General features: G+C 45.7%; 1 protein-coding gene across 2 annotated transcripts in view; it reads right to left on the bottom strand.

The window, feature by feature from the left end:
• LOC142573218 (uncharacterized) overlaps positions 1–25,401 on the bottom strand; it is a 325,311-nt gene that overhangs the window by 250,158 nt on the left and 49,752 nt on the right. For both annotated transcript variants that reach the window (XM_075682810.1, XM_075682809.1), the window contains exons 7-9: positions 18,041–18,133; positions 14,015–14,150; positions 11,039–11,193 (exon numbers count right to left, since the gene is read on the bottom strand). In XM_075682810.1, the coding sequence (XP_075538925.1) occupies positions 11,039–11,193; positions 14,015–14,150; positions 18,041–18,133 (384 nt within the window). The remainder of the gene's footprint in view (positions 1–11,038; positions 11,194–14,014; positions 14,151–18,040; positions 18,134–25,401) is intronic.

The raw sequence follows: 25,401 nt of genomic DNA on the forward strand, positions 1-25,401 counted from the left end.
GAAGACCTTACGCATATGATCATTCATTTACAGAACACTTAGTTTTCTTGCGGAAACTCCGATGCCAGTACTGACACCACTGGCAGCTGAACGAAGCGCTGCTGTATCGAATGGGCCTACGCTTGCTGGCCATTTGGAAAACGAGGCAAGCAGTGCACCTCTGAAGCTAAATAATGAGTCTGCATGACAATACGTAAAAATACACCCATGTTTGTAGTCTCATTTAATTAATGGAAGTGCCTTTGAGTGCGGCTGGCACCTTCCCGTCGAAAACTGCAAATGTATACCGATGTCAGTACCGCTCCGTGTTGTCGCTTCTTGCTTTTTGTGTGTGCACTGTACGAAATGAGGAATGGTTTATTTCAAATCCATGTGGTCAAAACTGAACTACAGAAGCAGTTTTCTTCATCCCGATGGCTTAATTAGCTTGAAGTCAGTCGCTCAGGTACACCAGCAGAAACGCACAATCTACGCAACTGTGACATGCAGTCGAACTCATTTATAACAATACAGTTGAACCCAGCTATATCGAACTCGCAAAAAAACGATTATCAGCTCGATATAGAGCATAATTCAATATAAGCCTGCTAAATAATTGGATGTCATAAAAGCACATACAATATATAAAATCACTTTATTGATGAAACTAGCTTAGTTTCGCATGAGATAGTCCTGCATTTTCTTCTGCTTGAGCGATTTCGCTGCCTGCGACGCACGCACTTCTCCACATTGTCTAAGGAGTCGGGAGCAGCAGAGGCCGCAACCGTCCGCACTGGCGCAGAAGCACCGGACTAGGGCAAGTGCACCAACCACATCGGAGGATGTGGGCAAAGGACCGTTGTTGCTTTCCTCACTGTCCCCACTTTCACCTGTGCTTGGTACGATGTCAGCAATGTAGTCTTCGTTTTCGGGCTCTCCCGTGGTCGTGACACCATCATCTGCACTCGCAAACTTGTCCACCGTTGATTCGTCAACAGCTTCCAGAAATTCTGACAGCTCACTCCAAACTTCAGCAACACTGGCAAGGGCTTCGTTGCATTCATAAAAATTTACAGTCATCACCGACAACGCGGAAGCCGGCACGGCTGAAGCAATTTCGGATGAACCACTCGTACATGGCCATGCGTACACGTCGGGCACCACGGGCACCGGGTCGAGAGTTTGGCCGCTTTAGCCCTAATCTCCCCCTTATTCTTCAAGATCGCTCTGAGAGTGCTCCTTGGAATCTTGCACGCTGCGGGGACATCCCGACTTCTCATCGCGTTAGATCCAATTTATGATTTCGAGCTTCACGACGAAAGGCGAATTCTGGCGCTTTATCATGGCAACACTGCGAGAGAAGGCCCACAAGGCGCACATACAATGAACCAGAAAAGCAGCAAGACAACATGGACTTTCGCCATCTTGCATGACAAGGGCACAAGAGCTTCTGATTGGCTGTCTGAGCAAGCACTGCGGGCGGGCCAGGGTCATGTTTTGCAGGGGGGTGTCAACGGCTCGCCCAAGGCAGCGCGATCACGGTAGGGAGAGTGGTTGGATGCAGCCGCGCTGCCGGGTTTCCCCACCACCACGAGGGAAAGCCAACTTCTGGGGGCACTTATCCGCCGCTTGACGTTCCATATATAGGGAGTCACTGCTAGTTTTGTTCGATGTAAGCGTAATTTTTGGTATATATACTCATTGTAACTATACTGTGCCCAGAAATTGTTCTATGTATAGAATAATTCAATGTCAATGGGTTTGATATAGTCGGGTTCAAGTGCCACGAAAATTCCATTGTTATAACCGATAATCGTTACAACCGGGTTGCATGAAAAAAACTAAATTGGGGAATGGGAGAGCTGATATGAGAAAACTAAACAGGTAAGGAGACCGAGTCCCCACCCCACCACCTTCCTCCGCCCAGCTGCTGACTGTGTTCACTCGTTCAACTGCCTCCTGGGTGCTCCGATCACGTGTAACAAGTCGCGGCTATCGGCGTTAAAGAATGGCACTGCTATAACAACTGCAAGGAGGTGTCACGAGTGGCAAGCAATATGCGAGCACCGCCGAGGCATCGTTTTGGTGGCAAGAAAAGGGGCCTTTTAAAATTGTGAGAAGGCTGCCGCAGCAGCCTGTCAACCTTGAGACATCCAGAAAAAGACGCTGAGGAGAGATTGCCACAAGCATTTCGCCACGTACTTCTCACTGGCTTGCACCAGGAAAGCCTATACCCATCAACCATGCATGCTTTACGCAAAGCTTGCCAACATCCTTCTCCAAGGCATGCAAGTGCTTCATGTAGTGCAGAAGGTTCCTCGTGAAAACGAAGCCCCGGAGGGGCTGAGTCATCTGCCAGGCCCCCTGTGAAAACAACATTGAGGCAGCCTGTCCTACCACTTCATCGCTGCCGTCGTCACCGTCGCTATCTGATACAAGCACATTCTCGACAATCGCCTCATCGGTCAGAAGCACTTTCCAAATCTATAGCCGTCCGCTTCCTTTTCACGATGATCAGTGGGCAGATCAGCCATCTCCCGTTTCGGCAGCAAATCAAGCAAAGCTGAGAACCCGCATGGCTAGGAACGACTTCAACGCAACCAACAAAGACGAATGCGAGCAATTCAGGTGTTCGCAGAACTGTGCTGAATGAGGCCAGTGAGCAATATGGGAGCAATCTGCTTATCTGCTTGCGGTGCTGTTGGCGTGGTCCATTTGTATTTCGGAGGGTGGGGCAGCATAGAGCTATGGGCGCAGCCCATTCGTGATTGGAGGAGTAGAAGGGCGACGGGAGAGAGTCGCGTGGAGATGGCTGGAAAATGAGCGTGTGGCGGCTGTCGGAGCAGCGGGCCATCGTGCAGCGGCTTGGATTTCTCATTTTCTTGTTATTTCGAGGGTTTCGCATTTCACTACCTTTTGGCACGGACACCCAGCAGCTAGACTTCATCGTTATAACCGACAATGCAACATCGGGGAATTGTAGCAACCGGGTTATTTCACCATGGAAAACATACAAAAGTTGACGGTGCAGCAGCTTCCAATTGTTATAACCGATATTGTTAAAACCGGTATAGTTGTAAGTGGGCTCAAGTATGACGGCTTACTAGTCCAATAATTTACCAGTGACTATGTATTTGCAATGTTCCAACAAGTGAACATAACCAAAGTTGCTAATAAACGCCTCGATTGTATAAATGCTCTGCAGTCTTGTGTAATGTGCAAGTTGCAATGCAGCACTGAGCAAAGGTGAACGTGACTGCACTCTCACCACAGAGATAATAATCTGGTGTGCAATCTGTGACTGTGCCACATCAGCGCGGAGTTCACCGCACATGAGCGGCGGCCAAACGTGAACCATGTTCCTGGTGAACAATCTCGCTGTACACGAAATGCGGAGGCCCGATAATTGGCAAACAACATTAAACAATATTTATTGGGATCAAAGGTATTCATCTCGTACGCGATCTGTGGCGATACTGGGTCGACAAACAATAGAAGGCAATTATTATCTCGGCAACTAATCTGTGTATGCAAACTATAATTGGATATCTAAAATAAACACAAAATACTCAATGAGCCCATAGAGTTTTATCAGATTTGATCAAGAAATTATCTGAATAACTCACGTCTCCCCTTAAACAATGGATGTGAAATGTTAATCACCTTAGGAACTAACTTACCTACAGCAATACTAATTACATGTTCGAAATTAGCACAGAGCTGTAAAGAAGACTGCATAGTTTCATTAATACAGTCAAACCCGACTATATCGAACCAATTTATATAGAATTATTCTATGTATCAGAAAAATTTCTGGTCACGGTATTATTCCAATAAGTATACAGTCGACGACCAATTTTTCGGACGCTCAAGGGACCACGAAAACGTCCGAAAAATCGGGCAGTCCGAAAAAACAAATGTGCCCCCAAAAAACTCAATTTATTGCTTATTATTGAGTTAGAGGCTGGAAAAAGTGATTAATAGTCTTCTGAACCATGCTTCGCTTGCGTGCAAGCAGGTCCGCCTGAATTTCGGCAAGAGTCGTCGTGTCACCCTAAACCGACAAAAGAGTTGCGACCGCACGCATCAGCTCAGCTTGCGTCAGCTCCACTGCTGTAGGCGAGTCATCGTCGTCATTGCTCTCGGACTCTGCAAGCACTTGGCGAATGATTTCTTCATCCGTGAGCCCGGCGCACAGTTCCAACTCGCTGTCCACGTCCGTGAACACCGAAAACGAGGCGGTCGAGGGAATTTCGATGCCTGCAGTGCGAAAGTCGTAGATGAGGTGCTCACTGCCAAACAGCTGCTCGATGAAACTATCCTCGTCCAAGACAGCAGAGTCGCCATTCAACACAAATCCCCCGTGACGGAAGCTGTTGCACAGCGTTGTGGGTGCCACCGACTTCAACACATCAGCGAGCATGCTAAGTGCTCCAAGCAAATCGACAGAATAGGCTTTTCCACTGTCGAGGCACAATACCACGCGCGAAGGCAAGTGTGACCGATAGTTGCGTGACCGATAGCAAGTGTGACCGATAGTGCGTCCTTGCTGCCATGTTTCACGCAAAAATAAAAGTTCTCGAAACAGCGTCTTGAAGCACTGAAGCCGATTCAATCAAATGCGAGCCACAGTAGCGACAGAATGTGGTTTCCACGTCTCCGCAGCACGACCACGACTAGGCCTACTCGCTAAGCTCGTTAATGCACAGCAAACACAAACAGGCAGTCAAAGGAAGAAAGGAAAAAAAAAAGCATTGCGTAACGGCAATGACGCTGTTGCGGAAGCAGAAGCTGCTAGCAATATAGCCTCAATCCAGCGTCCGAGTAGCTGAGGAACTGCCATGCAAGACCGGAACTGGTTTCGAGGCTACAGGAGGAAAATGTAAACAAACAAGATGGCGGCGACAGCTCAAAATGCGTGGCAGTTGGCCCGGCTGAAGCTTGGAATGTCCGACAAATTGAACAGCCCCCCTTAGAGTGTCCGAAATTTTGAGCCACATAATACATTGACCTGGGGCCGCGAAAAAGTCTGAAAAATCAAGCATGTCCGAATTTTTGGAGTCCGTAAAATCAGTCTGCGCCTGTATGAGGAATGAGGAAAGCAATGGCAGTACTTTGCCCACATCCTCAGAGGTGATTGGTGCACTAGCACTAGTCCGGTGCTTCTGCGTGAATGTGAAAGGTTGCGGCCTCAGCTGCTCCGACTCCTTTTGACAATGTGGAGAAGTACGTGCATCGCAGGCAGCGAAATTGCCCAAGCAAAAGAAAATACAGGACTATCTCAAGCGAAACTAAGCTAGTTTCATCAATAAAGTGATTTTTATAACTAGTATGTGCTTTTACGACATCCAATTCTTTTGCAGGCTTATATAGAATTATGCTCTATATCAAACTGATAGGCGTTCGTTTGCGAGTTCGATATGTCCGGGTTCAACTGTATGGTTTAAAAAATGGTGAACATTATTTCAACAGCAGTGACATTTGTTTTTCTTTATTTACTCGAAATAGTAATTTGCACACCTGGCAAGACATTAACTCTGATGCAGTAGCAATCATAGAGAGAATAATTCTTTTTGCAGCATGAAGCTACATGTTTGGAGCACAGAACATAGCAAGCAGTTTTCTAGTTTTCTTATTGTATCAAAATTTTAAAATTTGTCTTCTTGTGACCAATGCCTGGCCATATTCAAAACAATGGAGTTCCAGTGTACTATAAAGCAAGAAATATTATCCCAATCATGTGCTTCCGATCTTGTGAGTCTTGTGCTTTCTGTTATTGATCCACATGTAATCTGTGTATTTTTGTGTGGCAGTTATTTGGTTATTGTACTAAGAAAATACATTGTTTTCCTAATGTCTTGAAATAATGAACCTAGAGAAAAAATAACTGCATATTAGGATCGGGAGAAGAAACTAAAGAAGCTTGCCACCTTTTACCAAGTTTGGTTCAAAATAGGTAAGGATAGCTCTAATCAGCATGTCCCCGCTTAATGCAAACACCGCGAATCCTAAAACGTTAACCTTTCAATGTTTCTAAATTTAAACAGATGCAAACATCTTGGTAGTATGCTTCCATTCTTGGATACACACGGCTGCTTTTTCTACATGTTTTACACATGCACAGCCTTTGAAAATGTTTGGTTGTAGTGTGGTATTCCTTATGGTGCAGATATTCGAAACACCAGCAACTTACGTTACAAGCGGTCTACACTGTATCGAGGAACACCTGCAGGCTGACTGTATGCTACCAAGACTGACTTCTCTGCTTGTTGATGACATCATGCTTGTGCTTAGGTTCTGTCTGAAGCAAACCTACTTCACGTTCGCTGGAGTTTTATACCATCAAATGGAAGGTTGCCAGGTGGCAGTCTTGTATCAGTAACCATGGCTGACCTGTTAGTCAAGCACTTAATAAACAATGTCAGGTACGACATCCTTGCTCCTTTGTGAAAAAACCTACTGTGGCTACGTAGACAAAACATCCGTCATTGTTAAAGACAAGGTGGTGTTGTCTACAAGATGGCTGCTCAGACTGCGACGCCACCTCACGAAACTGGGCAGCAACCTGGTACTTGTCTAAATGAGTAAATGAAGGACCTCACAATGACAACGCATGACACACGTGGAAAAAAAATAATACTGGTTAATCACTGCTTGACCAAACGACACATTTGATTTCGATAAGGTGACAATGTTGGTGCGGGAGCAGCACTTGGGCCCGAGAAAATTTCTCTAATCATGGTTTATCAATTGTGATCAGTTAGAATACAATTTTAACCATGGCCCCATGCTGAAATTTACATCATCATCATCAGCCTGGTTACGCCCACTGCAGGGCAAAGGCCTCTCTCATACTTCTCCAACTACCCCGGTCATGTACTAATTGTGGCCATCGTCCCTGCAAACGTCTTAATCTCATCCACCCACCTAACTTTCTGCCGCCCCCTGCTACGCTTCCCTTCCCTTGGAATCCAGTCCGTAACCCTTAAAGACCACCGGTTATCTTCCCTCCTGATTACATGTCCTGCCCATGCCCATTCCTTTATTTTTGATTTCCACTAAGATGTCATTACCTCGCGTTTGTTCCCTCACCTAATCTGCTCTTTTCTTATCCCTTAACGTTACACCCATCATTCTTCTTTCCATAGCTTGTTGCGTTGTCCTCAATTTAAGTAGAACTCTTTTCGCAAGCCTCCAGGTTTCTGCCCCGTAGGTGACTACTGGTAAGACACAGCTATTATACACATTTCACTTGAGGGATAACGGCAACCTGTTGTTCATGATCTGAGAATGCCTGCCAAACGCACTCCAGCCCATTCTTATTCTTCTGATTATTTCCGTCTCATGATCCGGATCCACGGTCACTACCTGCCCTAAGTAGATGTATTCCCTTACCACTTCCAGTGCCTCGCTACCTATTGTAAATTGCTGTTCTCTTCTGAGACTGTTAAACATTAGTTTAGTTTTCTGCAGATTAATTTTTAGACCCACTCTTCTGCTTTGCCTCTCCAGGTCATTGAGCATGCATTGCAATTGGTCCCCCGAGTTGCTAAGCAAGGCAATATCATCAGCGAATCGCAAGTTACTAATGCATTCTCCATTAACTCATATCCCCAATTCTTCCCAATCCAGGTCTCTGAATACCTCCTGTAAACACGGTGTGAATAGCATTGGAGAGAACGTATCTCCCTGCCTGACGCCTTTCTTTATTAAGATTTTGTCGCTTTCTTTATGGAGAACCACGGTGGCTGTGGAGCCGCTATAGATATCTTTCAGTATTTTCACATACGGCTTGTCTACACCATGATTCTGTAATGCCTTGTGAGGATTGGGGGCTCAATCCCACCGTTCGTAACCAGTTGTCAAGATTGGCGTCGGGCATGAATTAGATGGTAGCTGGCCCATGCCATCGTCCAATTGATCCACGCTGAAAGGAAGGACTGCTCCTCATCGAGAATGAGGAATATGGGTTTATTTACAGTATCTACATAAAGATGTTGCAGTTCATCAGTCTAGCATGACTGCAAGAGAAAGTACACTGAGCAGCCGCACAACAGCGGTTTATAAACACTCGGTCCTCCCTCGATCCCAAGGTGAAGGAAACGTTCGACCAGTCATCGTAAACGAGTTGCCTCTCGGCGCGAGGGATTACACACAAACACTTCCGCACAGATTCACGGTCCTCAACCGACATCAGACGGACTTCGTAGAACTCTGGGCTTACGTCAGGAAAGGCGCCTTTTGTTCCCCGAGCTGACCCCCGCAGTGCGACCGCCGGTTGCCCATTGGCTTGCGTCTTGAACGGCAAGTGGGAAGGGGCCTGGAACTACGTTCCCTCGGGGACTCCCTTGTTCACAGCAGACCAGGTCAGCGGTGGCGGGTTCAAGCACAAAGCCTGCTTCGTCGAACTAATCTTGGCTCGAGCGACGGAGAGTCGAGGGCGTGCGTATTGTTCTCCACACACAGTCGACTTAGTGACGCCGTGACTAGAAGTTTGGGGTGGCGTTCCAGGAAAAGTTGACGCCGCTGTCACAACTGGCTGGCAGAACTTGCGCCTCAGCGGGCCGTTCTTAACAGCCTCCATGACTGCTGAGGTTTCAACAAAATCAAACGCTTTCTCGTAATCAATGAAAGCAATATATAAGGGTTGGTTATATTCCACCCATTTCTCTATCACCTGATTGATAGTGGTGAATATAGTCTATTGTTGAGTAGCCTTTACGGAATCCTGCCTGGTCCTTTGGTTGACAGAAGTCTAAGGTGTTCCTGATTATATTTGAGATTACCTTAGTAAATAGCTTGTAGGCAACGGACAGTAAGCTGATCAGTCTATAATTTCTCAAGTCTTTAGCGTCCTCCTTCTTATGGATTAGGATTGTGTTAGCGTTCTTCCAAGATTCCAGTACACTCGAGGTCATGAGGCATTGCGTATACAGGGCGTTCAGTTTTTCTAGAACAATCTGCCAACCACCCTTCAACAAATCTGCCGTTAGCTTATCCTCCCCAGCTGTCTTGCTCCTTTGCATAGCTCCCAAGGCTTTCTTTACTTCTTCCGGCGTTACTTGTGGGATTTCAAGCTCCTCTCGACTATTCTCTCTTCCATTTTCGTCGTGGGTGCCACTGGTACTGTATAAATCTCTATAGAACTCCTCACCCACTTGAACTATCTCAGCCATATCAGTAATTATATTGCCAGCGTTGTCTCTTCACGCATACATCTGATTCTTGCCAATTCCTAGTTTCTTCTTCACTGCTTTTGGGCTTCCTCCGTTCCTGATAGCACGCTCAATTCTATCCATATTATACTTCCTCATGTCAACTATCTTACGCTCGTTGATTAACTTGGAAGGTTCTGCCAGTACTATTCTAACTGTAGGGTTAGAGGCTTTCATAAATGGGCGTTTGTTGATCAGATCTTTCGTCTCCTGCGGTAGCTTACTGGTATCCTGTGTAACGGAGTTACCACCGACTTCTATTGCACACTCCTTAATGATGCCCATAAGATTGTCGTTCATTGCTTCAACACTAAGGTCCTCTCCCTGAGTTAAAGCCGAATACCTGTTCTGTAGCTTGATCCGAAATTCCTCTATTTTCCCCTCTTACTGCTAACTCACTGATCGGCTTCTTATGTACCAGTTTTCACCGTTCCCTCCTCAGGTCTAGGCTAATTCGAGTTCTTACCATACTATGGTCACTGCAGCGCACCTTGCCGAGCACGTCCACATCTTGTATGATGCCAGGGTTAGCGCAGAGTATGAAATCTTTCATTTCTAGTCTCACTGTTCGGGCTCCTCCACGTTCACTTTCGCCTATCCCGCTTGCGGAAGAAGGTATTCATTATCCGCATGTTATTCGGTTCTGCAAACTCTACTAACAACTCTCCTCTGCTATTCCTAGAGCCTATGCCATATTCCCCCACTGACTTGTCTCCAGCCTGCTTCTTGCCTACCCTGGCATTGAAGTCGCCCACCAGTAGAGTGTATTTTGTTTTGACTTTACCCATCGCCGATTCCACGTCTTCATAGAAGCTTTCGACTTCCTGGTCATTATGACTGGATGCAGGGGCGTAGACCTGTACGACCTTCATTTTGTACCTCTTATTAGGTTTCACAACAAGACCTGCCACCCTCTTGTTAATGCTATAGAGTTCCTGTATGTTACCGGCTATATTCTTATTAATCAGGAATCCGACTCCTAGTTCTCGTCTCTCTGCTAAGCACCGGTAGCACAGGACGTGCCCGCTTTTTAGCACTGTATGTGCTTCTTTTGTCCTAACTTCAGTGAGTCCTATTATATCCCATTTACAGCCCTCTAATTCCTCCAATAGCACTGCTGGACTTGCCTCACTAGATAACATTCTAGCTTTAAACGTTGCCAGGTTCAGATTCTAATGGCAGCCTGTCCGGATCCAGGCATTCTTAGCAGCCTCTGCTGCGTCGCAGGTCTGACTGCCGCCGTGGTCAGTTGCTTCGCAGTTGTTGGGGACTGAGGAGGAATTGTTGTATTCATATAGGAGGTTGTGGCCAAGTACTGCACCAGGGTGGCCAATCCTGCTCTGGTGAGGGAGTGAGTTACCGGTGCTGGTCACCGGGATCAGGCCGCACTCCAGGCCTTGTTTATGCAATTTTATCAACACGCTGATTTCTTTTTTGTTTTTTTTTAATCCGGTGGAAAATTGCGCGGCACTGGGATTCAAACCACGGTCCTCTTGCACGCGTGACGGATGCTCTACCTCTACGTCACTGCTGCAGCTACACCACAACTGCAGTTTACAGCTCCTTCGCAAATAAGTATGATTTATTCACTCTACTAAGCCCTTAGTGAACTGATGATGCCACCCTCATTGATGACAGGTCTGTTTTGTTCTGATTTTTTGTTGAGCAAAGTCAGTGCAAAGATGTTTACAAGCATGAGTACCCCTGACTTTTGGAAAAATTTTTTTTTTTTTTTCGTTTTAGTTCCAGTCAAAAGAGTTGCAGACATCAAAGCTCATCGAGCATGCAGCCTAAGAGTAGCTTTGCAGCTGTGCTTGGCAAGCGAACGAGTGGGCCCAGCTAACCTGCTGAAAGCAGGCGGCCAGGTGCTGACGCCCCAGCGTGATGGCCAGGTGCCACAGGGTGCGCACCAGGGCCAGCCTGGCAAGAGGGTCGGCAGAAGGACGCTGACGCAGCGGGGTCATCACCAAGTTCAGCATCTTGCTCATCCGCAGTGTCTCTGCAAAGCAGCAGCACCACAGCCAACCGGTTATGGCAGCACTGTCACTCGGGCGTGTTGTTTGCAATCTAAGAAACAGATTAAGGATAAGGATATCAAGACACGGAAGCTAGATACAGCGCCTGTCCACTCTTGCTTTCTTGTTCCATTTTCTTTGTGCCGTTTCCTGTAATGAAGCCATACCAACCAGCTCAAGTTCAGACTATTTTGAGGTATCTTTGTCAGGCCCGCAATACAGTAGAACCTGGTTCGCAGGTTTTGAGAAAACACGCATGAAAAAATTAACGAGGTTTTACAGCAGCATACTGCTCAAAGGTGAAGACGTCGTTGATTGTCAGACCATGCAGAAAATAGTGCAAAATATAAAAATAAAATTAATTGGTGCAGTCAATAACAGCCGCATACTTTTCAAATGGTACAGGAGCATCAACAGCTTAATATGCAGATGTATGCATGAAGTACGAAAAGCTTTGGTGTGTGGAGTGCTTTTGCTACCCACAAATGCAGCACAGGCAGAAGACATGATGATACATGCAACAAGATGCTGGAAAACAAAATATCTTCAAGTTTACTCCCAAGAGACTATCTATGAAAAGAACCCAAGGGGAGACTTGATGTGCCTCCATTCACCACATCCACCATTGCCACGTAGAGACTGTGGAGCGCATTCTGTACGGCCACAACTGACGAGGTGTGCGCGAGGAAACCTGGGGTTTCACACAGGCGCAGACTTTATACGAGAATATTTGGCGCAGTCGAAATTGTATATTTATTTATTTATTTATTTCACGATAACACTAAGGGCCCTCTAAGGAGGGTACTACATAGGGTAAAGATTACATCGGTGAGGCAAACAGTGCGTAAATGTAAATACAATAGAAAAACAAAACTGGGACAACATTAATTACAGTGCATCAATGTATAAACACAAAAAAACAAAAAATAAAAAATAAAGCAAGTTATTAGTTCAGCAACTCTAAATGATTTGTACAAACTGCGACAACGTCGTGGAGGCTTTGGTTATCGGCGCATTAAAAAAAGATATTCGCAATGATTGCAACCCTGAATTTGCATCAAATTTTCTGACAAAAAGTGTGATCATAATGCAAGCAAATACGGTATTACATAGGAGTCAATAGGCTTACGTCGAGACTGCAAAAATGCGACATAGCAGCAAGAAACGGCTTAAACAGTAGTTTCATTTTAAAAGTAGTAAAGTCAAATCCCTGACTCAGCGGCCATTGAACATAATGTGTTTTATATCTGCATAAACAGTACCAGCTTATTGCATACGCATTGGTTAAAACGTAGCGTTTCAACTTTTCGCCGCACCAACACGGCGGTGCGCCGTCTCCATCGGGCGGCCCGGCAGAACAACAAGCCTCAGAGATCAGAACGGCCTCCAAGCGCCCTCTGCGTTTGCGCGTGAAGCCACATCAACATCATTTCCACGCCGTGCCAGAGAGCCTCAAAGCGTTATGGCATCGCGCAAACAAGGACTCGCGTCGTTCCAAAGCTCAGATAAAAAAGACGCCGGGTGCTCAGCACAGAACAAAAATTAGACATCGTCTGTGCTATCGAACGTGACACGAAGTCGGCGCTGGCACGCGACAGGGATCTGCTGTCGACTACAGTTTGTGGCATTTGGAATGCAAAGAAGTTGCTCGGCAGTGCTGCTGCGACCGCGAAGAGATGTCGGCTACGAGGTTCGACTTTTCGGCATCTTTGCCTGTGTTGTTGCCGAAGTGTCGACTAGCGACAGTGATGAGGATGACACGGAAAGCGACAGAACAGGCGATTCAGGCCCGACAGTGGCATAAGCTGCGCGTTACATCAGCCTCATGAATGCAATCGTCGAGACGAGTACAGGGGTGCGATAACTAATTCTATTCCAAATGAAAAGTATTCCAAACTCCAAACTCCGGCACCCGGCAATGAAAAAGCCACCCCCGGGACTTCTGCAGCACTGCTGCGCACGTGCACAGAGAATACGTAACGCCAACGAGTAATCTGCCATGCGAGTGTTTGCCGAGAAGAGGGGGCTGGCTGAAAAGCTGGCACGCAGCTTCAGCAAGTTTGATGCCGCTGTCATCGTCGTACTACACCGCTGCGGCATCATATGAAAATAATACTTTTGTCGCGCGAAGTGAATAAATACTGCATGTTTTTTCCCCTTTCATTGCACTCTCTATGAGTTCCGTTTTCGACAGGTAAGTAGGCGATCTCATGCTATTTCGGTTAAACAGTACTACCGTTTAGTACGTACTTTTTCCGAGCTCCGGCCGACTACGGTTTAACAAGGTTTTACTGTGTGTGTGTGTGTGTGTGTGTGTGTGTGTGTGTGTGTGTGTGTGTGTGTGTGTGTGTGTGTGTGTGTGTGTGTGTGTGTGTGTGTGTGTGTGTGTGTGTGTGTGTGTGTGTGTGTGTGCGCGTGTGCGTGTGTGTCATTTGCAAGTCCCCTGAACAACAAAGCCAATCTTAGTTCCGCCCCCCAAAAAATATCTGCCTTCGCCAAAAAAAGTTCAGAAATTTTCACTAACCAGAACCAGTCCTTGCAAAGTGCGTGATAATTGGATTCCGATGAGATCCCAGACAAAAAACTATTGTAGCTGTGGGTCCGTAAAATTTTAGTGGCATAATATGAACACTGTACATTGAGAAAATGTAATTACCTTGCAGTGTACTGCTCTAAGCCCAAAAGCTACAAATATCTGGCTTTCATTGCACTAATGAAATGCATTGCTGTAGCCTCACATCAGTAGTGATGAACTCGGTTATGGCGAGGCTAGCAAGTGCAGTTGGGAACATGGCAAGCACTGACCAGGCTTGAAGGTGGAGATGAGAACTTTCCACGACTCCAGGGCTTGGTGCTGTAGTTCTGGCCGTGAAGAGGCGGCAAAGGCTTTGCTGGCCACCCGTAGCAGCACATTCACCGAGGCAGCATTCCGAGGCAGATACTGAGAAAATATGTCGACACATGGGGTTCAAGATCTCAAAACAACTGTGGCTACGATGAGGGATGCTGAAGCGTAAGGCTCCGGACTCTTTCGACACACGCAGCAAAATGTGACACATAAGCATTTTTGCTTCCACCTCCATCAGAATGCCATCACTACAGCCAGGCATGGAACCTGTGTGGACCACTGCATTAAGAATAATTTCTTAAAATGATAGATGAGGGAATGCACAATGCACAACAAGAATGTGGAATGCTTGGCAAATGCGAGTAAAAAGCACATACAGGATGCCAAGTCATCTTGCTGAGTCACTGGAAATAAGTGGCAAATGACACTAATAATTGGAGGTACACCATATAAAAGGAGGAAACAAAAGCACAGTCGAACTCGTATATATCGAAACCATGTATAACAAATTATTGCACACTATAACAAACAGCAGCAAAATTCCCTAAAAATTTTTGTATAAAATTTTTATTTATTACCCATATATATAGAACATTTTTGTGACCCCCTTCAGATTTGAAATATCCAGATTTGGAAGATGGAAACATTGAGCACATTCACAAATCTTCTCTATTTTGAAGAGGCATCATCAGCAGCAGCTTATTTATATCTACTGCAGGGCTAAGGCTTCTCTAAGCAATTTCCAATTACCTTCATCTTATGTCTGCAGATTTCCCAATTTCATCACATCACCTAAATTCTTTACCATCCTCAACTGCACTTCCTTTGCCTTGGCACCCATTCTGTAACTAATTGACGCATATGGCCCTATGCATTACATGAGCTGCCCAGTTCAATTTCTTCTCTTAACAGAACCAGGGCAAGCCCTATACTTCCCACGTATTTTTGGGCATATTGTGATGCTTGTTTTTCTGCAAACAACATATATCGGCCAGATGTTCTATCATTTTGTTCAGTACTTTGCCTTCTAACTACTGAAACAAAAGTATTATGCAAAAAAGCAAATTATTAAAAAAAATTCCCATACGTACATGAATTTAGACAAATATTTCTATACTTTCTTGTCTTGTAAAGCCCTAATATTGGTTCCGTACATTGCCACATAACCATTCAGTAGGGCCAGAAAAAAATTGGTGTGCTATATTTTGTGATATTGAGAATAATGGTACCAACGTAACAAAGAATCTTGTTTTAAGAAAACTGAGTTCTAAATAAACAGTAACTTTCATCCCCGGTTTTTAACTCTGCCAACATTTCTGACCCATTTTAGGATGAAGGGTAATACTGGAAAAGATGCCGAAAACAATTTCGGAAAAAAATACGAATTTTTATTTTTCAGAATTTTTGCTTACCCTGTCCCATTAATGTGAACTACAATATCAGCTTACCCACCTCTAATCCACAATACTCTCTTTCTTTCTCTTAACATGAAGCCTAACATTTTTTTTTCCATCAAGTCATACAAATATTGGGCACAAGGCAGCAACCACTGGACATGTGGGTGCTGCATTCATTTTGACGTGCAAAGCTGGATCACGTGATCCCACCTTGCTCCAACGAAGGGAAGTGGGCAGTTGGAATGTGTTTCTTTAGCCACCATTTCCTAATGTTCCTCCCTTGGAACAGCGTTGTTTTGCACTCGCTTCACATGTGCGGACATCTAGAGACTATACAAAACTGGGAAAGTGCACTCAAAGTAATCGGCGGCATGGTACTTTACTGCTCGACACCAAAGTGAACTATGTATGCAAAGGAGCAGGGCATGAGCTTTCACTTTTACCCCAAAGATGCATGGCCGATAAAGCTTCAAATGGCTAAGGAACCGAGCTCCTATGCACGTGTTTGCAGCAAGCACTTTCGCAAAGAAGACTTTGTGTATGGACTTGGAGCGCAAATGTTCGGTGAGTAGCAGACGATGCGAGATGATCGCTTCATGTGGAGTGTTCAGCAATTGAGTGATACGCAATACTTGGACTGCATTGCGATCGGTGCTTATTACACCGCTGGTGAGCAGTAGGTGATCGACGAGGGGCTGAATGCAGTCACAATGCGTCACAAGGACTTTCACTTTCATGCGATACAGAAATGCATCAGCTCAGTCACCCCAGCGCCCACCAGTGGCGTAAGAAGTGCTGGCAACCTCAGCAACCACGCGCTCCTAGTATCACGTTTAAATCACTGAGCAGCGTTCGTTGGCTGCAAAATGCGAGCTACAGCTTGCAGCATGCTAGTGCGTTCGAATGCGCAAAGTAATACTGCCGAGTATCACACGGTGCATTTTCGATCGTGTGCAAGCCCGATAGGGACCAAATTTCTCTATTGCAATTGGCCTCTTTGTGCAGCTGCAGGAGGGAGTCAATCGTAGAAAAATTCTATCCTGATCTGGCTCGATCGCGATCTAAAGTACACTGTGTGACAACCGTATAAGATTCGTGCAATAAGAAGCAACAGATAAATATTAAAATCATTCGGCAAACAAGCATGCGCTCGTCGTCACACCAGCAAAAATATAAGATGCTATCTAGCTACAACGTCACAAAGGGAACCCTGGTCAGAAAAAATAAAGCTAAATTCTCTGAATGACGCAGGCATGTGCATGTGGCTCTCGTGTATACCTCAAATCGTGTGAGAACGGTCGCAGCAGCGTGCAGCTCAAAGTATGCTGGGTTGCTCCCCACAAAACAGAGAAACCACTTGCATCATGCTTCACTGGGTGCTAAACTGTAATACAAATTTGCGAATGCCACTTCTTTGTTGTGTCAACCGCGGCCCATTTGTAGATGCAAACCTACAATAAATGAAATTCAACGTTGGACACATTGCGTACCTTTCTTGCAGCAAAAATATGTTTCTTTACCGTAAGCACTTGCTAAAGCACATTTGATGCTTAGTTTTAATTTGACACAATGGTTTCTTATGTTTTACAAAAGCAGAGGACTCGGTCTCCATAGTTACCATGTCGGTGGCTACAGCAGACGATGCTTGCAGTTGGGGTGATGTGTAAGGTTTTATAGGAAAGTGAATTTTTTCGGAACAGTTACAGCATATCATACAGTCAGGGACAAAGCCATAGCAGTATTTTACCGATTTCGTTGAAGTTGAATACCAATAATAAATTAATAATACAAAAAAGACGACGCGAAAGCGGCTGCTGGCTGAACAGGAGAGGGCTGGCGGAGCAATCCAGCTTTGCACGTCACACGGACGACTCCGCATGGCGGAATCCACGGTATGTCCTTGTCCCCAACAGCATCACCAAATAACAGCAGCCACCATATAATAGTAGTCAAATCACTTTATCCTGAATAAAGAAAATAAAGTGATGTTCTAAGTGCACTTCTCTTGTAAGCAGCCGCAAGCTTTTTCATGTGTCCCAGTAGTTACAGAAACAAGTGGGGAGATTTTTTTTCGACTTATGTCAGTCAGATTTTCGTTTGGTTCGGCCTTCCTTAAACCTCAGTGAAATTTTAATGAACAAGCTTTTGCTATGCTACCATTTGAATTTATCATTTTTTTCTCCTTTTACCACCAGGTACCCATTAACGAGATTCTACTGTGCCACCAATTTAAGATGTTATTTTCAAATAGTCCCATTTCTGATGACACATATACAGTAAGTGCTGTGCTAAGCCCCTGTGAAAAATCCTGCTGGCAAATGAGGTAATGTGGGTAAACAAATAAAAAGGATAAATAAATGTCATTAGAAGGCAACACAAGGCAGTGTGATGATGATGAAGTAGTTATGGTCACTCACCAAGTCAAGGTTAAAAAACATGTTTCAGAGCTTGTATAGGTTCCCAAACTCCTGCGTTTCTTCACCTTGATTTGTCAGTGACCGCAACTATTTTATGACTATATTACTTGGCCAGACAAATGTTTGTCGAACTCTGAACTACAAGACAGCGTAATGTACGAGCACTTACCTCGCCCATCCATTGGATGATGAGAGTCCACACCTGAAGTGCAGCACAGCCCTGGGAGCCTTCCATCCATTGGCTCAGCTGAGGTCCAATGCACTGCGCAATCAACACCAAAAGCAATGAGCACTGCGTGTTTGTGAGACACCAGATTTTTGCTGCAAATGTCTCAGCACCACAATTCTTATCAGACATGGGCACTTGTTCAGAGCTGTCAATAAAAAAAAGACCATTGCCAACCAGATCACATCTTTCAGAATCCCTGACTTACTTTTATTGTGATAGCAATTATGTGGACACATGAGGTGCATTTTCATCATCGCCGTCATTGGCATGATGTTCCACGTAAAGTCCAAGTGCAACAACACTGTCGCCACAGGCCATATGTAGTGTAGGTGCTAGTGAAAGTGTGTGAGGGTCTCAGCCGAGGACGGTCGTTTGGTCTCATGCGCACAAGGGAGGAAGGCGAAAGAGAAGCATGTCGTCTTCCACTGCGTGCGTGCAAGGCACCGTGGGGGGGGGTTCCTCTATGGCGGCGGCTGCGTATGGTGCGGGCCTTATCTTGAAAGCTATCTGCGATGAGTACAGAGTCTAGGTGTGGCAAAGGCTCGTAGCTTCGGTATGCTGTGTTCTAGCCGCTTAGTTCACATTGAAATGACAGGCAGCACGACGATCAATTCACTAGCTGCTACTGCCACTCTTGCTGATGCCAGCATTTTGACAGCGAGTGTTCGCGCTCGGCGAGTGAAACGCGTTTATTTGCCTGTGCGTATGTGACACCAAGCTTGTTAGTTTAGTTAGTAAGTCAATGTTTACAAGTTTACATGGCCAATAAAGCTGCTATCCTTACTTCGTATAGCTGTCTACTATTTGCTATTGCAATCGATGCCTCGTCTTTCAGGTGAAACTGACTTTTTTTTTTTCATTCTCTTAGAGCAAGATGTCTACAGTTGTTTGTAGCAGTTTTGAGACATTTTTAAAGAGGTTCTGCATTTCGTGGGTATATAAACTATTGAATGGCTGTGAAAAGTTTATAAATACAGCAAAATCTAATTTTTTTTCAAACTATTGTAAATATTTCTTTTTTAAGAACCGTGTTATAGTGAACACACATATACCGTATTTACTCTAATCTAACGTGCACTCTTTATCTGAAAAAATGGATACAAAAATGGCATGTGCGTTACAATCGAGTACGACCCTAAATCTGTGTTACCGTACTGCCATCGGCATTTCAAAATGGCCGCCTCGTACACGCTTCCAGCCAAACTGCCGTAGCTTCCTACATGTGCTGTAGTATGTGTGCTTAGGTTAAGTCCACTGTCCGTCTTACCATTTTCTGCATTTACTCTACCAGCATGGAAGTGCCAACTGGGAAGACATGCCGAGTTCATCACGATGGCGCAATTAACAGGAAAATGATAACGTGTGCAGGGATGGACGGAAATCGGGCCGCATCCCGGCTGTTCAGAGTTCCCGAAACTTGTGTGCGGCACCAGCACAAACAGGAGAGGCTTACTTCAGTGGCTGCTGCTCACGGCGCGGCCGCGGAGGCTCTATTTTGAAAGCGATCTGCAATGGAGACTTTGTGCATCTAGGCACATCGTGCTGTGTTCTCGTCGCTTAGTTCGCGTTGTACCAAGATGCTGCACAAAGGTCAATTCACTCACTCCTGCTACCGCACTTTCTCACTCCAGTGTTCTGGTAGAGTTTCCGCGGTCATTGACTGAGACATGTTCATGTTTGCCTACACGTGCACGGCACCACGCTTGTTAATTTAGTTGGTAAGCGAATGTCTAAAAGTTACAACTGATAGAACTACTATCCTTATTTTCGTATAGCTGTTCACTAATTTGCTATTGCAATCGATGCTTTGCCTTTCAGGTGAAACTGCGACTTTCTTTTTATTTATCGCAACTTTAGTGCATTGGGAATAAATCTGATTTTCCAAATGAGAGAAAGTTCTATTTCTGTAAAGCATGAGGTGCGCAGTAATGTAAAGGACTTTTCTTTCTTTTAGGTCATGGCAAGCGGGTGCGCGTTACAATCTAGGGCACATTATAATCAAGTAAATACGGTAGTAGTCGAACTGCGGCTACAGTGAAGAAAAACATTGGTCCTGATTACATTTTCAGAGGTGTCCATCGATTTAATCTCCGATACAGTGAGGGCAGCCACAGTAAAGACTCTCTTTAGATTTCTTCAAGTTACCTTAAAAAAAAAGATTAGTTTTGCTTGTAACATGAAGTGATGCATTACAGTAGATGCTGGTCAACTGGTGACACTTGCAAAATCTAATGTCTTGTTATGAGCATTAAACTGTTTTGTGTGATACTTGTTAATATTTCACCGTGCATTTGTAACAATGCACTGGCTCTCGGACGAGGGATTGGTGACAACAGTAGCTTCATCAAAATCATTCAGTGGGTGCCATCAGCATGTCTAGTCGATGACACACTGACCCGATCTTGACACGGATCAGGCATAGCTTTCAATTATCTTGGGTTTAATGCCCCCTATTAGTATCCACACAACAAAAACCAATAAAGCTTTGTGAGGGCACGCTGGGCATGAAGATATGAGGCAGCCACAGCGAGGAAGGGGGGTGGTGCAAAGAGACAGTAGTTGGCTGGGAGTCAGACGGTGCCGTCTTCTGAGTCCAACAATGACTACTGTGGAATGGTGCAGTTGTAATGACTGAACTAGGTGACGAATTTTTCTCCACCATGCTGTTACAAATATGAAGTTGAGCCAAGTGAATAAAAAAAAAATGGAAGCTAATCCAAACAGCAATGGAGGCCACAGCTATCGGCATGGCAGAAGACAATGCCGCAATTTCGCTTTCACTCGTATGGCAGATGCATGCTTCCTACTGCCTGAAAAAACAGCCGGGCGCAGCAGCTGCCCCAAGCAATCACTACGCGCAGTCGCTGCAAGTGTTAACTGCTGCTGGAGGAAAGGGCTCACCGTTGGAGGCAATGCTTGGCAACAGGGTGTGCTACACTGTACTGCACACTGCCACAAGTGTTGGTTTAATTAGTGAACAGGCCTCACCCGCTGCCAAGTACCACATTTACTCGAATCTAATGCGCACCTTTTTTCTCATAAAATGGGCAAAAAAATTGCGTGCTCATTAGAATACAGTATGGCCCTAAATGTGCATTACCATATTGCCATTGTCATTTCAACATGACCGCCTAGTAGCGCTTCAAGCCTAACTGCCATACCTTCCTCCATGTGCTTAGGTTAGCCTACAGTCTGTCTTCACATTTTCCGACAAGTTTATGATGCCGCATTTAAAAGTAAAGTGATGATGTCTCAGGAGACGAAAAGAAATCAGGCCGCAACACGAGCATTCGAAGTTCCTGAAACTTGTGTGCAAGACTGGCGCAAATAGAAGGGAAGGCACTGTGGTGTCTGCTGCCTATGGCGCGGCCGCGCGAACTCTATCTGAAAGCGATCTGCGATGGGGACAGAATCTACGCATCTAGGCAGCTGTACACTCATCGCTTAGTTCGCATTCGAGCGAGCGGCAGCAAGAAGGTCAATTCGTTCGCTCCAGCTATCGCACTTCCTCCCTCCAGCATTACGACATGTAAGCTCGACTGAACGAGGGCATAGAACAAAGCAGATACACAGGGACAGCGAGTTTTCACGGTCATCGAGCGAGACCTGTTCATGTTTGCTTATGTGCATGTGACACCACACTTGTTAATTTAGTAAGCGAATGTTTCGAAGTTTATATAGCCAATAAAACTACTATCCTTACTTCGTATAGCTGTCTATTAATGCGGTATCACAATAGATGCTTTCTCATTTGGTTGAAACTGACTTTTATTATTCACTGCAACTTTAGTGCATTGGGAGTAAATACTTCTTTTTTCAAATCAGACAAAGTTGTTTTTGGTAAGAAAGCATCTGGTGCGCGTAAGTGTAAAGGCCTTTTTTTTTTGTTTTTGGTGATGGAAAACAGGCGCATGTTAAAAATCAAAGGGTAGTTTTTTTTCTTCTTCTTTTCTTTTTCATCACGGAAAATTGGTGCGCAATACAATTGAGAGTGTGTTAGAATAGTGCAAATATGGTATGTTGGTGCCAGCATCAAGCAACAACAGCGCACAGCTAGTGAAAGGCTGGTCAGAAACGGCACTGTCAGTGCACTACCACATTCCCCGGCAAGAAGGGGCACTGACTTCATGCTTGCACACCAGAATGTTTCACAGACATGGACCCTGAACAGCTACATTAGTAGCCTGTTGATTTGGGCTGGTTGGTACATTAGTGAAATTGAAGGAAACAGCAATAAAAGCAGGACGATGATGGGAGGAGACAAACACAGCATTGAATATCATACAGATTCGTGTAAGGGCGCCATCGAAAAGCACCATTTTTGTTCTTGTTGACCACAACCATTATAAAGCCAAGGCAAGTTTGGTTGTAGCTTTCTTTTTCATGGAAGTGCGGAAAGGGATGAAATAGGGCATCTGCTTAAGAATGTTCGGTACATGCAGACTGCTTGGTATGTCTTCTTCAAGAGTCGTTCACATAGCATTCGACAGCATTCGACAGATGGTAAGCGCAATCATCATTAGCTAGACTTGGCACACGACATATCGCTGTGGCAAGTTCGGGGTGCGATCATTACGCGAGTGCGATCATTATGCAAGTAAATACGGCAAAGGGATCCAGGTTGTACACAAGTCACTGTTTGCGATGACCCCATTTTAACCAAAAGGTTTGGTCCTATGTAAGGGTCATCAAAATGGTTAAAAAAAAAGTGCAGCCCTTACAGGAACCTATACAGTATAAGGTACAGTTAGGAGCCATCCAGACAAACAGAGCAAGAGATGTAACTGTAAATCCGTGCTGTAAACCTACCCATAGAAGTGGTCAGAATCTGCCTTTGCAAGCTCCGAGTGCACCCGTGCCGTACCCTATTGTCAAATGCCAGAAACGTCTTGTATGGCATTGGCAGTTCGTGGAGCAGGCGAAGCATGCATATGAAATCGCACTGGTAGCCTGCAGTATAGTTGATGCGGACGCAAACTTGCATTGTCAGCGCTGTGCCAAGGACATGGTATTTGCAGTAGTGTTTTGGTAGAAATTTCAGCTGTTAAGACCAACATTCAGTTAATGTACATCAGTATAGGTCATTCGATATATAAAATAATGGGCCCTGTGGGAAAAGGTGGTTTACGGATTGGTGCGTGCAAGGGCTGCTAAGTTACTGCACGCAACTCAGAAAAAAAAAAGCAAGCACCCATCATTTATGTGTATAAAAATTGCTTATTCTGGTTTACTTTTGGGAAATGAGGTTGAAGACGCTCGTCTCTCAGTCACGACAAATCATGCCAAATGCCGATGCCAGTTCAGCAGCTGTGCACGGGCGTGTTGCCGTCTCTTTTGGAGAATTTTGGTCGCTACTTGAGCAGCCTTTCTCCTGGATTTCCAAGATGCTTGCCACAATGTCCTTGTCATCAATCGCGATTCTCTTCCCCACCTTCAGCTACCAAAAGGCCTCAAAAGGCACAAAGAAGTGCACTTTTGAGGTCTTCGGCATGGCACCGCATTCAATATATCGAATGCGCTGATGAACCACGCCCTGCTCCAGTCCAACTGTCGCGACGACACAGCCTACACAATGAGCCAGTGACCGCCACATACACATTTCGGAAGCCGAAAAAAAAAAAAAAGTCCACTGCTTTAAGGCACGATTTGAGGCACGAGCCATATGGCGCGAACAGCACGGCTCGGGACGTGCACCGGTACATCAGATGCCATGGCGGCAGTGCTCTTGCGCAATCGTCAGTGCGACGCGGGGACCCATGTGCAATATATTGTCACAGACAAAACCACAAAAGACTTCGGTCGACGCTATGGATCTGTTTATATATCGCTGTCCTGGCACCTTCATCGTTTTCTTCTGGGAGCCACCCAACATGCCTAGCATGTGGCACCGAATCGCACCGAGTGGCTGTCAGCTGTGTCGAGGTCGTGGCATTACCCCCCCTCCCTTGAAGCATCATCTCGATGCGGAACATTGATGCACTAGAGATTGCCACGGGGATGCTGTTAAGAGAGACGGAGATGGTGAGAGAGGTGTGGAACTTTGCGTTCAGCGGGAGTGGTATAACTTGAATCTAGAAACGTGAACGACATCGGACAGGCGTGGGCATCGGGGACGGCGAGCGGTGCCTTCTCCTTCAGAGATCACTTCGTATGTGACGTCGCCGAGTCGTTGAACGACCCTATAAGGTCCAAAGTAGCGGCGCAAAAGTTTCTCCGACCGACCACACTGACTCAGTGTCCACACCCATACTTTGTCACCGGGTTTATATGTGACGTCGCGGTGACGAAGATTGTATCGGTCGGCGGCGTCGTGTTGTTGGTAGCAGATACGCATTTGTGCGAGCTGGCGCGCCTCTTCGGCGCATCGAGCGAATTCGGCAGCATCAGTGACAACATTAGAACAGTAGGTGGGTAAGAGCATTGCGTCCAACGTTGCGACAGCTTCCCGGCCGTGCACCAAGCGGAAAGGGGTGAAGCCGGTAGTTTCTTGAACGGCAGTATTATATGCAAACGTAACATATGGGAGAACGTCGTCCCAGTTTTTGTGGTCGGCGTCAACATACATGGAAATCATATCAGCGATCAGTTTGTTTAGCCTTTCTGTAAGCCTATTTATCTGGGGATGGTAAGCAGTGGCTTTGCGGTGAAAGGTACCACTGAGAAGCATGATATCTTCTGTGAGCTGCGCTGTAAATGCTGTGCCCCGGTCGGTTATAACCACTCTTGGAGCATCGTGGCAGAGTACGGTACCATGTACAAAGAAGGTTGCAATATCATTAGCAGTGCCTCGTGGGAGAGCTCGGGTTTCAATGTAATGTGTAAGGTAGTCTGTGGCAACAGCAATCCAACGGTTACCAGCCCTCGACGTGGGGAATGGTCCAAGCAAATCTATGCTAACCTGCTGAAAAGGGATCCACGGAGGATTCACAGGATGGAGAAGTCCAGCGGGACGCACGGGTGGTGTCTTGCGTCTTTGGCAGTCGAGGTATGTCTTCACGTATTGCTTTACGTCACTGCGAAGGCTAGGCCAGAAGTACTTTTGGCGTATGTGTGAAAACGTCCATGTGAATCCCAAGTGGCCCGAAGATGGCTCGTCATGAGAGGCTTGCAGGATGTCGTCACGTAGTGAAGAAGGCACTACAAGGAGGCAGGCGGTTGCGGTCGGGTGAAAAACCAATTTGTAGAGAACGCCATCACGGAGAAAAAACAAGGATAACTTGCGGATGAACATACGAGGCGGCTCTGGTAGACGGTTCTCAAGGTATTCGATGAGAGGTTGGAGCTCTGAATCATCGCGCTGT

The sequence above is a fragment of the Dermacentor variabilis genome, chromosome 2 (genome assembly GCF_050947875.1).
Source record: "Dermacentor variabilis isolate Ectoservices chromosome 2, ASM5094787v1, whole genome shotgun sequence".
In the NCBI taxonomy this organism is placed as follows: domain Eukaryota; kingdom Metazoa; phylum Arthropoda; class Arachnida; order Ixodida; family Ixodidae; genus Dermacentor; species Dermacentor variabilis.